This window comes from Oncorhynchus mykiss, chromosome 24, assembly GCF_013265735.2.
Source record: "Oncorhynchus mykiss isolate Arlee chromosome 24, USDA_OmykA_1.1, whole genome shotgun sequence".
Taxonomy (NCBI): domain Eukaryota; kingdom Metazoa; phylum Chordata; class Actinopteri; order Salmoniformes; family Salmonidae; genus Oncorhynchus; species Oncorhynchus mykiss.
Window position 1 is genome coordinate 11071369 of NC_048588.1, and position 13275 is coordinate 11084643.

General features: G+C 43.9%; 1 protein-coding gene across 14 annotated transcripts in view; it reads left to right on the plus strand.

The window, feature by feature from the left end:
* Positions 1-13275, plus strand: part of trip12 (thyroid hormone receptor interactor 12) — a 57450-nt gene that overhangs the window by 22733 nt on the left and 21442 nt on the right. For 5 of the 14 annotated variants that reach the window (XM_021582226.2, XM_021582231.2, XM_021582227.2 and 2 more), the window contains 12 exons: positions 1307-1458; positions 2256-2339; positions 2963-3058; positions 3400-3551; positions 3646-3681; positions 3925-4020; positions 6063-6155; positions 11966-12127; positions 12250-12318; positions 12443-12608; positions 12817-12934; positions 13102-13258. In XM_021582226.2, coding sequence (XP_021437901.1) covers positions 1307-1458; positions 2256-2339; positions 2963-3058; positions 3400-3551; positions 3646-3681; positions 3925-4020; positions 6063-6155; positions 11966-12127; positions 12250-12318; positions 12443-12608; positions 12817-12934; positions 13102-13258 — 1381 coding nt within the window. The remainder of the gene's footprint in view (positions 1-1306; positions 1459-2255; positions 2340-2962; positions 3059-3399; positions 3552-3645; positions 3682-3924; positions 4021-6062; positions 6156-11965; positions 12128-12249; positions 12319-12442; positions 12609-12816; positions 12935-13101; positions 13259-13275) is intronic. The other 9 variants (XM_021582229.2, XM_021582230.2, XM_021582237.2 and 6 more) reach the window with 3 other exon arrangements.

Genomic DNA, 13275 nt, shown 5'->3' on the forward strand with positions numbered 1-13275 from the left:
AGGCTCTTGTATAATACTGGTTGAGGGGTGGCGATTATGTCGTTTTTTTCCTTGCCCACCAACATTCGATCACCCATCAGAGATGATTGCAATAGTCTGCTTTCTCTATGGTTTTCTTGACCTTCACTTAAACTCTGCATCCAGCAAATGAGTAGATGTTGGGCAAAGAGCATTCAGAAATCTCTTCCAATACACATTGCCTGCGCGCATCAGAGGTGAACCAGTTGCAAACACAGCTTGAGCAAGACATTCATCAGCATTTCTCGGACTACGTTCCTCCATTCAGTCAAAAAAACAATTCTGATTCCAGGATTGCCATGAGCCGTTGCTATCTATAAGGTGTCTGATTCATCATTTTCACCTTGAATAGAAGTAGAGGACAGAGTGAGCGTTGAGGGAACTTTATGCACTTGGCCAAATAATTCTGCTTCTTTGTGGCATTCTTCACATATGATTTGGCACAGTATTTGCAGATGTACACACATTTTCCTTCTACATTAGCTGCAGTGAAATGTCTCCACACATCAGATAGCATTTTCCTGTAAAGATGAGAAAAAAATAAAATTCTATGTACAGATAAAAAGTTAAGCAGTTATTAAACAACTTCTTTGTAAGGTGTTTTAAAATGAAACATTTGTTAGCAGGCTCACGCAAGCTAAAACCCACATGGTAGCAAAAACTAACTAGCAGAAATTGTTAATAAGTTAGAAATGATTTAAGCACACTTTGCTGTAGGTTACTATTTACTAGCTAACAAAAAAATAATGTCATATAAGATATATTGACCCCACCCAGTATTGTAATCAAAACTTACCAGAAAGCATGTAGTTCTTGGCTCAGACAGTGTAGTAGTGTGGGCTCAATAGCATCTCATTGGTGTGCAAGATCTTGAGAATCAGCTGTACATGTGATGGAAGAATGCACTGTGCATGCAGAGGGTTGCAATTCCATTGAATTGGGGATAGTTTAACCAAAATATGCCACACAGCCTAGAATTGCCTTGTGTATCCCACAAAGAAGGTTCACTGTTTTAAGCTAACTATTTTTTTTAAATGAATTTAAGCAAAATTCACTTCCCATTGGAATATTTCAGGGAACATTTTCCAGAATTTATTGGAAAATTTCCAACCCTTTGCAACTCTCTAGTAAACTTATGTTCACATTGTAAAAGAGTAAGTGTGAGTCAGTGGTTCCTTATGACCAGGAATGTCAGTTGTGTGCTGTCTTGTTTGACCGTGGGCTCTGTGATCTAGTTGTTTGCTGCGCCGTCACTCACTGTCCCCCTCTGCCTTTTTCTTCCCCCCTGTCTGTGCAGTCGGCGAGGCTCAGGCCTGGGCAAGCGCGGGGCAGCCGACGCTCGCCGACAAGAGAAGATGGCCGACTCGGACAACAACCAGGACGGGGCCAACTCCTCGGCCGCCCGCACCGACGAGGCCCCGCAGGGGGCTTCAGGTACAGGTACCTACTGCTGCTAGGGCACAGAGTTTTTCCTTCTCAGCTCGCGTGGTCAGGCAAAACTCAGTGGTACACGACCTGCTTGTGGTAGAGATTCTCTCCCCATGGCCCTTTCGTGGCTCAAAACATTTGGACTATCCAAAGAATTTCTGGTATGTGTTTGGTTTAAAAGCATAAGAGCCAGCCAAAGCTTAGTGTAGCCTCTGCTTGGTTTGTGTGCATCTATACTAAAAGATAATTGACTTTATTACTAGCCCTGCCTGGGTTTGTATAACCCTTTAAATCAAATCAAATTTTATTGGTCACATACACATGGTTAGCAGATTGCGAGTGTAACGAAATGCTTGTGCTTATGTTTTTTGACAGTGCAGCAATATCTAACAAGTAGTCTAACAATTCCACAGCTACCTATTACACACATCTAAGTAAAGGAATGGAATATAAATATATGGATGAGGACTGAGCAGTGTAGACCAGATGCAATAATGGTATAATTTACAGTATATGCATATGAGATGAGTAATGCAAGATATGTAAACATTATTAAAGTGGCATTTTAAGTGACTAGTGATCCATTTGTTAAAGTGGCCAGTGATTTCAAGTCTGTGGGCAGCAGCGCCTCTGTGTTAGTGATGGCTGTTTAACACTCTGATGGCCTTGATATAGAAGCTGTTATTCTTTATCTCGGTCCCAGCATTGATGCACCTGTACTGACCTGGCCTACCTTATGAGAGAAATCGGTTGTCATGCTGATAATGAAAATAGTGGTGTAACAGTTATTTTTTTCTCTCTCTCTCCAGCTTCTAGTTCAGTGGCCGGAGCTGTAGGGATGACCACATCCGGTGAGAGTGAGTCCGATGACTCTGAAATGGGCAGACTCCAAGGTACGATGATCACAGCTTTCCTTAGATACAGGTTCCAGGGGCCTCCTGAGTGGCGCAGTATTTTAAGGTACTGCATCGCAGTTGCTTGCTGTGCCACTAGAGCCTGTTTCAAGTTCAGGCTCTATCGCATCTGGCCGCGACCGGGAGACCCATGGGTCGGCGCACAATTGGCCCAGCGTCATCCGGGTTAGGGGAGGTTTTGGACAGCAAAATGTCCCATCACGCTCTAGCGCCTCCTGTGGCGGGCTGGGCACATGCCCGCTGACACGGTCACCAGGTGTACAGTGTTTCCTCCGACACATTGGTGTGGCTAATTTCCGGGTTAAGCAGGCATTGTGTCAACAAGCAGTGTAGCTTGGTTGGGTCGTGTTTCGGAGGACGCATGCCTCTCGACCTTCGCCTCTCCCAAGTCCGTACGAGAGTTAGTCTTGTCTCATTGCTGCAACTACCAATTGGATACCAGGAATTTTGGGAGAAAAGGGGGTGGAAGTTTTAAAAAACATACATGAATACATACACAAATTGATACAGGTGCCAATGTTCCTGTATAAGTTCCCTGTCAGCCCCTGTTGGTGTTGCTGGGTCTTTGGTTGTTGTCTAACCTGGCTGTTTTCTCCTCACAGCCCTGTTGGAGGCCAGGGGTCTACCCCCACACCTCTTTGGGCCCCTGGGACCCCGTATGTCCCAGCTGTTTCACAGAACCATAGGCAGTGGAGCCAGTAAGTACTACACTTTGTCTGTGTCCAGAATGCATTTAATTACCACTTAACTGTGAGCAAGATGTTTATATTCTCAGGGGAGGTGTTGAGTTCACTTATGTCTCTTTATTCTTCTAACCCGCTATTGACTCAACTGTAATCCAAGTGTATGCTCACTGCACTCCTGGCAGGTCCCATGTTAAAAAAGTTTCTCAGGGGAGTGCCGATCTAGGGTCTGATCCCCTCGCCATATAATCTTATTCAGTTTGATCTTAAAGGCTAAACTGATCCTATATCAGCACGTGAAACTGGCCCTGCTGTTCAGTCTACTCTGACCTGCTTTATCCCTCTTCTCCTCCCAGGCTCCAAAGCTCAGCAGCTGCTGCAGGGCCTGCAGGCCACCGGTGACGAGTCCCAGCAGCTCCAGGCCGCCATCGAGATGTGCCAGCTGCTGGTGATGGGCAACGAGGAGACGCTAGGAGGCTTCCCTGTGAAGAGCGTGGTGCCCGCTCTGGTGAGTCACTCAATTATTTGTCCACCTTTTTGTCTTAAGTCATTTTACACGGTCTTGATTTGATTGGAGTCTCTTATTCCCCTCTTCCTCACAGATCACATTGTTGCAGATGGAGCATAATTTTGACATTGTGAGTATCCTAAGCTTCTATCCTTGGGGGGGCAGTGATATTTGATTTTCACCATGACATTAGGCCTACATTGCAGGTGCTGAAATGTTTCGCAAAGAATGTGCAACACTGCACCCTGTCTCCTAGTTACATTTGGTTGCAAAAAACTATACCTGAGCAGTGTTAACTGTATGGTTCCAGCCAACATGGTTGCTTTGTGGTTATTCTTGTGAAAACTGTATCTTAACCCGTGACTCTGCTCAGATGAACCACGCCTCCCGTGCTCTCACTTACATGATGGAGGCGCTGCCTCGGTCCTCTGCTGTGGTCGTGGACGCCATCCCTGTCTTCCTGGAAAAGGTAGGATGACCCCCTATGCTCAGGTTCAGTAGGCACTAAACACACGCTTTGAAACTGAAACATTCTCATAAAATTTTAAGTATCAAATCAAATTTTATTTGTCACATACACATGGTTAGCAGATGTTAATGCGAGTGTAGCGAAATGCTTGTGCTTCTAGTTCCGACAATGCAGTAATAACCAACAAGTAATCTAACTAACAATTCCAAAACTACTGTCTTGTACACAGTGTAAGGGGATAAAGAATATGTACATAAGGATATATGAATGAGTGATGGTACAGAGCAGCATAGGCAAGATACAGTAGATGGTATAGAGTACAGTATATACATATGAGATGAGTATGTAAACAAAGTGGCATAGTTAAAGTGGCTAGTGATACATGTATTACATAAGGATACAGTCGATGGTATAGAGTACAGTATATACGTATGCATATGAGATGAATAATGTAGGGTAAGTAACATTATATAAGGTAGCATTGTTTAAAGTGGCTAGTGATATATATTTACATAATTTCCCATAAATTCCCATTATTAAAGTGGCTGGAGTTGAGTCAGTGTGTTGGCAGCAGCCACTCAATGTTAGTGGTGGCTGTTTAACAGTCTGATGGCCTTGAGATAGAAGCTGTTTTTCAGTCTCTCGGTCCCAGCTTTGATGCACCTGTACTGACCTCGCCTTCTGGATGATAGAGGGGTGAACAGGCAGTGGCTCGGGTGGTTGATGTCCTTGATGATCTTTATGGCCTTCCTGTGACATCGGGTGGTGTAGGTGTCCTGGAGGGCAGGTAGTTTGCCCCCGGTGATGCGTTGTGCAGACCTCACTACCCTCTGGAGAGCCTTACGGTTGAGGGCGGAGCAGTTGCCGTACCAGGCGGTGATACAGCCCGCCAGGATGCTCTCGATTGTGCATCTGTAGAAGTTTGTGAGTGCTTTTGGTGACAAGCCGAATTTCTTCAGCCTCCTGAGATGGAAGAGGCGCTGCTGCGCCTTCTTCACAATGCTGTCTGTGTGTGGACCAATTCAGTTTGTCTGTGATGTGTATGCCGAGGAACTTAAAACTTGCTACCCTCTCCACTACTGTTCCATCGATGTGGATAGGGGGGTGTTCCCTCTGCTGTTTCCTGAAGTCCACAATCATCTCCTTTGTTGACGTTGAGTGTGAGGTTATTTTCCTGACACCACACTCCGAGGGCCCTCACCTCCTCCCTGTAGGCCGTCTCGTCGTTGTTGGTAATCAAGCCTACCACTGTTGTGTCGTCCGCAAACTTGATGATTGAGTTGAAGGCGTGCGTGGCCACGCAGTCGTGGGTGAACAGGGAGTACAGGAGAGGGCTCAGAACGCACCCTTGTGGGGCCCCAGTGTTGAGGATCAGCGAGGAGGAGATGTTGTTGCCTACCCTCACCACCTGGGGGCGGCCCGTCAGGAAGTCCAGTACCCAGTTGCACAGGGCGGGGTCGAGACCCAGGGTCTCGAGCTTGATGACGAGCTTGGAGGGTACTATGGTGTTGAATGCCGAGCTGTAGTCGATGAACAGCATTCTCACATAGGTATTCCTCTTGTCCAGATGGGTTAGGGCAGTGTGCAGTGTGGTTGAGATTGCATCGTCTGTGGACCTATTTGGGCGGTAAGCAAATTGGAGTGGGTCTAGGGTGTCGGGTAGGGTGGAGGTGATATGGTCCTTGACTAGTCTCTCAAAGCACTTCATGATGACGGAAGTGAGTGCTACGGGGCGGTAGTCGTTTAGCTCAGTTACCTTAGCTTTCTTGGGAACAGGAACAATGGTGGCCCTCTTGAAGCATGTGGGAACAGCAGACTGGTATAGGGATTGATTGAATATGTCCTACCTAGTCCTTTGAAAACATGTCCCACCAGTTCATGCCTTCTGAATGCACCCCAAGTATTTCTAACCCACATGTTGTTCTTCTCTTGTCTTCCATTTCTGTCATTCTCTCATGTGGTTGTTCCGTCTTCATTCAAATGCGGTCATAAACCGGTGGTGGCTATGCTAATGGATCTATCTCTCTCCTCTTTGCCTGCAGCTTCAGGTGATCCAATTCATTGATGTGGCAGAGCAGGCCCTGACTGCCTTGGAGATGTTGTCAAGGCGTCACAGCAAAGCCATTCTGCAGGCTGTAAGTGTTTCTCCCTCTGTCTCCCACTTGTGGCTCAGCTCTGCCTCTCTCTCTCTCTCTCTCATGTCATCTCTGCTCCCTACACGGGTCTCATTGGCTCACCTTAAAATAAGTTAACGGTGGTGGCTGTAAGATAGCTGTGCAACAGGTTTTCCGTTAGCCGGAAATAGGCGGCTTTTGTGGGGGGGGTCGATAAATAAAACTTTTGCCGGCCAAAAAGACCTGGAGTAAAAAAATCCACTTGCAAAATAATGCTTTTTATTAATTGATTGAAATATCAGTCGATTGAAATACAGTCGACTTATGCTTATCAGTCTAAAGGTTAATTACATATTTGTTATTATTAAATTTGCCTGTGTATTTATTAGTCATGTATCTTGTTTATCCAACACAACTATCACCGCGTACAGTCTATTTTGAGCGGGATTTCACCTGCAGCTCCTCAGCTGGTTGCTGCTGGAATAAAACAAGCTTTTATAAACCCTATTTGCAACAATTCTAAATGCAATCGCGTGTTAACAGTTTTGGTGCACGATTTTAAAACAAGCTGTTTTTATTAACTTGTAATTGAAGCGCACCTCCCATTCAAGTGCAGGCAACAGCCTATCAGCTCTTCACATACAGTGGGGCAAAAAAGTATTTAGTTAGCCACCAATTGTGCAAGTTCTTCCACTTAAAAAGATGAGGCCTGTAATTTTCATCATAGGTACACTTCAACTATGACAGACAAAATGAGAAAAAAAATCCAGAAAATCACATTGTATGATTTTTAATGAATTTATTTGCAAATTATGGTGGAAAATAAGTATTTGGTCAATAACAAAAGTTTATCTCAATACTTTGTTATATACCCTTTGTTGGCAATGACAGAGGTCAAACGTTTTCTGTAAGTCTCCACAAGGTTTTCACACACTGTTGCTGGTATTTTGGCCCATTCCTCCATGCAGATCTCCTCTGGAGCAGTGATGTTTTGGGGCTGTTGCTGGGCAACACAGACTTTCAACTCCCTCCAAAGATTTTCTATGGGGTTGAGATCTGGAGACTGGCTAGGCCACTCAAGGACCTTGAAATGCTTCTTACGAAGCCACTCCTTCATTGCCCGGGCGGTGTGTTTGGGATCATTGTCATGCTGAAAGACGCAGCCACGTTTCATCTTCAATGCCCTTGCTGATGGAAGGAGGTTTTCACTCAAAATCTCACGATACATGGCCCCGTTCATTCTTTCCTTTACACGGATCAGTCGTCCTGGTCCCTTTGCAGAAAAACAGCTCCAAAGCATGATGTTTCCACCCCATGCTTCACAGTAGGTATGGTGTTCTTTGGATGCAACTCAGCATTCTTTGTCCTCCAAACACAACAAGTTGAGTTTTTACCAAAAAGTTATATTTTGGTTTCATCTGACCATATGACATTCTCCCAATCTTCTTCTGGATCATCCAAATGCTCTCTAGCAAAACTTCAGACAGGCCTGGACATGTACTGGCTTAAGCAGGGATACACGTCTGGCACTGCAGGAGGCTTTGTTACTTTGGTCCCAGCTCTCTGCAGGTCATTCACTAGGTGTGGTTCTGGGATTTTTGCTCACCGTTCTTGTTATCATTTTGACCCCACGGGGTGAGATCTTGCGTGGAGCCCCGGATCGAGGGAGATTATCAGTGGTTTTGTATGTCTTCCATTTCCTAATAATTGCTCCCACAGTTGATTTCTTCAAACCAAGCTGCTTACCTATTGCAGATTCAATCTTCCCAGCCTGGTGCAGGTCTACAATTTTGTTTCTGGTGTCCTTTGACAGCTCTTTGGTCTTGGCCGTAGTGGAATTTGGAGTGTGACTGTTTGAGGTTGTGGACAGGTGTTTTCTATCCGGATAACAAGTTCAAACAGGTGCCATTAATACAGGTAACGAGTGGAGGACAGAGGAGCCTCTTAACCTGTTGGTGTTAGGGGGCATTATTTTCTTTATTGGAAAAAAAACGTTCCTGTTTTAAACGGGATATTTTGTCAGGAAAAGATGCTAGAATATGCATATAATTGACAGCTTTCGATAGAAAACACTAATGTTTCCAAATCTGTAAAGATATTGTCTGTGAGTATAACAGAACTGATGTTGCAAGCGAAAGCCTGAGAAAAATCCAATCCGGAGGTGCCCCAGGTTTTGAAAGCGCTGCGTTCCAATGACTCCCTATTTGGCTGTGAATGTACCATCAACGAGCTTACGCTTTCTACGTATTCCCCAAGGTGTCTACAGCATTGTGACGTAGTGTTATTCATTTCTGTTGAAGAATAGCCGTATGGGGGCACATTGCGTAAGTGGTCACATGGTGGCTCCGAGAGAGATTCTCGCGTAAAGTGCAGAGGTAGCCATTACTCCAATCGGTCCTAGAGAAAAAGGAATTGTCCCGATGGATATATTATCGGATAGATATAAGAAACACCTTGAGGATGGATTCTAAACAACGTTTGCCATGTTTCTGTCGATATTATGGGGTGATTAACAAAAGGCTAAGCTGTGTTCCAATATATTTCACTTTTGATTTTCTTTCTTTCACTTTTGATTTTCATGAATACGAATATTTTTCCGTTATGCTAATTAGTGTAAGATGACGAAAACGGTCCCGTTCACGGGATGGGTTGTCACTAGAGCTTAAAGAAGAAGGTACAGGTCTGTGAGAGCCAGAAATCTTGCTTGTTTGTAGGTGACCAAATACTTATTTTCCACCATAATTTGCAAATGAATTCATTAAAAATCCTACAATGTGATTTTCTGGATTTTTTTCTTCTCATTTTGTCTGTCATAGTTGAAGTGTACCTATGATGAAAATTACAGGCCTCATCTTTTTAAGTGGGAGAACATGCACAATTGGTGGCTGACTAAATACTTTTTTGCCCCACTGTACCACTTTACAATGTGAGCTAGAGGCAGTATGTTTTTTGAAATGATTTGAATCCTGTATGTTTTTTATTTAATGAGACATGGCTTACCTTGCTTCAAAGTAGCCTTTTGTCAAAATCTGACCATGGAGGCAATTATTTTCTATAGACATCATAGGTGGTGGGTGAGTTTCAAGTTTGGGAAGTTTGTGTCGTACCATTTCTACTGTTCTGCATGCCAGTTATGTTCATATGCGTATTTTCGTGGAACAGTCATTTAAAGTATTACGTTTTTGTTTCTCAATTATTGTCACGTGGTTACTCATAAAAAATCTGAATGAATCATTTAAGAAGTCAAATAATGCGACTAAGGCTCTACCTTATGAACGAACACATTGACTACCACGTGATCCGTCGACAGCTAAAGAACTCATAGCCTAAAGGCCAATGCAGCAGTAGGCCTATAACTTCCATTGATCTTTCACACTGGGGATTGGTGATTATCGAAGGGGAGATTGTTGGAAAGATTTTTCAAATAGCTTGCTGAGAGGAGAATGAGAATGGTAAATGACTAATACGTGCGTTTGGAAAGAAGTAGAATGTGCTCAACCAACATAAATGTCTAGACATCATTGGACAGGAAAGGGCACAATGCTCACTCACCATAAAAATAAATAAAACATTTAAGAGAATGTTAAAAGATTGACATTTTGGCCTTCAATGGCATGCATTAACAGGAATGTATGTAACCAAATGACAGGGATTGACGGTACATTTACCATCTCGTTCCAAAATCATGGCATTAATATGGTGTTGATTTCCCCCTTTTTGCTCCATCTTTAGATTCCCCCTCTAAGTTTCTAACATATTTTCATCTGTCCCATATGGAACTGCTATCAACGGTGCTGGTTAGAATGGTGTTTTCCTGTGAATTGCATTTTGGCAAATGTTTGAAAACCTATTGGCTGCTTTATTACATGAGTTGCATGTTCTGTTAATATGTATTACCATAATGTAAATTAGATATGTCCTTCTGAGCAGCGTGGGGGTAGCCCTGATGGGTTATCCACCCAATGCATATGGGTCTAGTAAATTCTCAAATGGATGTTTAATTAAAATCATCCCGGTCACATTGTCCGGTGCCAGATCTTAACTTAACAGAAACCCTGTTGTGCAGTGATGCATAAATGTAGTAATTTAAATGTTGTGTATAGGGATGGAAAGATTAACGGAAGCCCTTTTTGATTTCAACAATTTGGTCAGAGATCCCTCAGTGTTGAAGGCCAACTCTGTGTTTGTATGAATAAGAATATCGCTTTACCCTAGGGTAGGGGGCAGCATTCGGAATTTTGGATGAAAAACGTGGCCAAATTAAATTGCCTGCTACTCAGACCCAGAAGCTAGGATATGCATATCATTTGGATAGAAAAGCCAGTGAAAGTGCAGGGCGCCAAATTCAAACAGCAATCTCAATTAAAATTCCTCAAACATACAAGTATTATACACAATCTTAAAGATAAACTTCTTGTAAATCCAACCACAGTGTCCGCTTTCAAAAAGGCTTTACGACGAAAGCATACCATGCGATTATGTTAGGTCAGCACCTAGTCAAAAACGCAGCCATTTTTCCAGCCAAAGAGAGGAGTCACAAAAAGCAGAAATAGATCAAATGAATCACTAACCTTTGATCTTCATCAGATGACTCATAGGACTTCATGTTACACAATACATGTATGTTTTTTTCAATAAAGTTCATATTTATATCCAAAATCTGTTTACATTGGCGCGCAATGTTCAGTAATGTTTTGCTTCCAAAACATCCGGTGATTTTGCAGAGAGCCTCGTCAATTTACAGAAATATTAATCATAAATGTTAATGGAAATACCAGTGTTATACATGGAATCTCCTTAATGCAACCGCTGTCAGATTTCAAAAAAGCTTTACTGAAAAAGCACACCATGTAATAATCTGAGTACAGCGCTCAGACACCAAAACAAGCCATACAGATACCCGCCATGTTGTGAAGTCAACAGAAGTCAGAAATGGCATTAGAAATATTCATTTACCTTTGATCTTCATCAGAATGCACTCCCAAGAATCCCAGTTCCACAATAAATGTTTGTTTTGTTCAATAAAGACCATAATTTATGTCCAAATACCTCCTTTTGTTAGCGCATTTAGTTCACAAATCCAAATTGATGAGGCGCAGGCATACTTAGTCCAGACAAAGTCCAAAAAGTTATATTACAGTTCGTAGAAACATGTCAAACGATGTATAGAATCAATCTTTAGGATGTTTTTAACAAATCTTCAATAATATTCCAACTGGACAATTCCTTTGTCTTTAGAAATGAAAAGGAACGCAGCTAGCTCTCACTGCTGCGCGCATGACTTAGCTCATGGCATTCTGCCAGACACCTGACTTAAACAGCTCTTATTCTCCCCCCTTCACAGTAGAAGCCTGAAACAAGGTTGACTGTTGACATCTAGTGGAAGCCTTTTGAAGTGCAATCGGACCAAATTTCCACTGTATATTGGATAGGCAAACCTCAGATTTCCCACTTCCTGGTTGGATTTTCTCAGGTTTTTTCCTGCCAAATGATTTCTGTTATACTCAGACATCATTCAAACAGTTTTAGAAACTTCAGAGTGTTTTCTATCCAAATATAATAATATGCGTATCTTAGCTTCTGGGCCTGAGTAGCAGGCAGTTTACTCTGGGCACCTTATTCATCCAAGCTACTCAATACTGCCCCCCATCCATAAGAAGTTAAGAAATTAAAGGGAGTAGAATGAAAGCCATTTTTGTATTCACACATTTTGTGGGACCCCCTTCCTCCCTCCTGTCTCACTTTATTTTGTAAGATCTAAATCTGTCCCCATATGTGCCATCTATCCCTATCCTTGTGTATAACTGTGGGGTGTTTCTTGTGTCATGCAGGGTGGTCTGGCTGACTGTCTGCTGTACCTGGAGTTCTTTAGCATCAACGCCCAGAGGAACGCCCTGGCCATTGCCGCCAACTGCTGCCAGAGCATCACCCCTGACGAGTTCCACTTTGTCTCTGACTCTCTGCCACTGCTGACCCAGAGACTCACACACCAGGTACACACACGTTCACCTTTTACATGCTCTATGTTGCAGGTGAGGTTGGTGTTGTCTGTGGCATGTTACCTGTGAAAACGTGTCAGTTGTCTAATGTGGTTATTCCTCCCCCCCACGTACAGGATAAGAAATCTGTCGAAAGCACTTGTCTCTGTTTTGCCAGACTGGTGGATAACTTTCAACACGAGGAGGTGAGTGAGGTGGTTCTACTTGACACATTTCTTTGGCTCTAACATCTCTCACCCTCCCGAGCAGACCCATGATGATGTTATCACGATGACTGACCCTTGACCTCTGTATGGCCATTGTCCACAGAACCTGCTGCAGCAGGTGGCCTCGCGGGACCTGCTGACCAACATCCAACAGCTGCTGGTGGTCACCCCGCCTGTGCTCAGCTCGGGCATGTTCATTATGGTGGTGCGCATGTTCTCCCTCATGTGCTCCAACTGCCCCTGTCTGGCTGTGCAGCTCATGAAGCAGAGTGAGTGGCTCACAGACCGACACACATGCTTTCTATCTGTGCATATTTACCCTTCTCACTTGAATAAAGCCTATCAATGCAGCTTACAAAATCTTGGGGAAGTGAAATATATAATGGCAGTCTAAATGCCTCCAAGGCTAAAGTCCTTGACTGTGTCTAAGCCAGTTGCCTGTGGAAAGAGTGTACTAGGAACGTTGTCTTTGTTCAGATATTGCAGAGACTCTGCGCTTCCTTCTGTGCGGCGCAGCCAACGGTAGCTGTCAGGAGCAGATTGACCTGGTGCCCCGGAGCCCACAGGAGCTCTATGAACTCACCTCACTCATCTGGTAAGGAAACCCCCCTGCTGCTGCTTTCAACGTTACAACAACCTTTTCTGCCCCAATGGTGGACGTACATAAAGATGGCAGCCTCCATGCACTCACCACATGCCTTGTTTGCGAAGTTTACTGATGCACTTTGCTAACTGTCTTTTTGTTGTCTCCCCCACCACCAGCGAGCTGATGCCCTGCCTTCCTAGAGAGGGCATCTTTGCTGTGGACCTCATGCTGAAGAAGGGCAGTGCCCAGGCCACAGAGGGGGCCATCTGGCAGTGGAGGGACGACCGGGGCCTGTGGCACCCCTACAACCGCATCGACAGTCGCATCATTGAGGTAAAGAACAGACATGC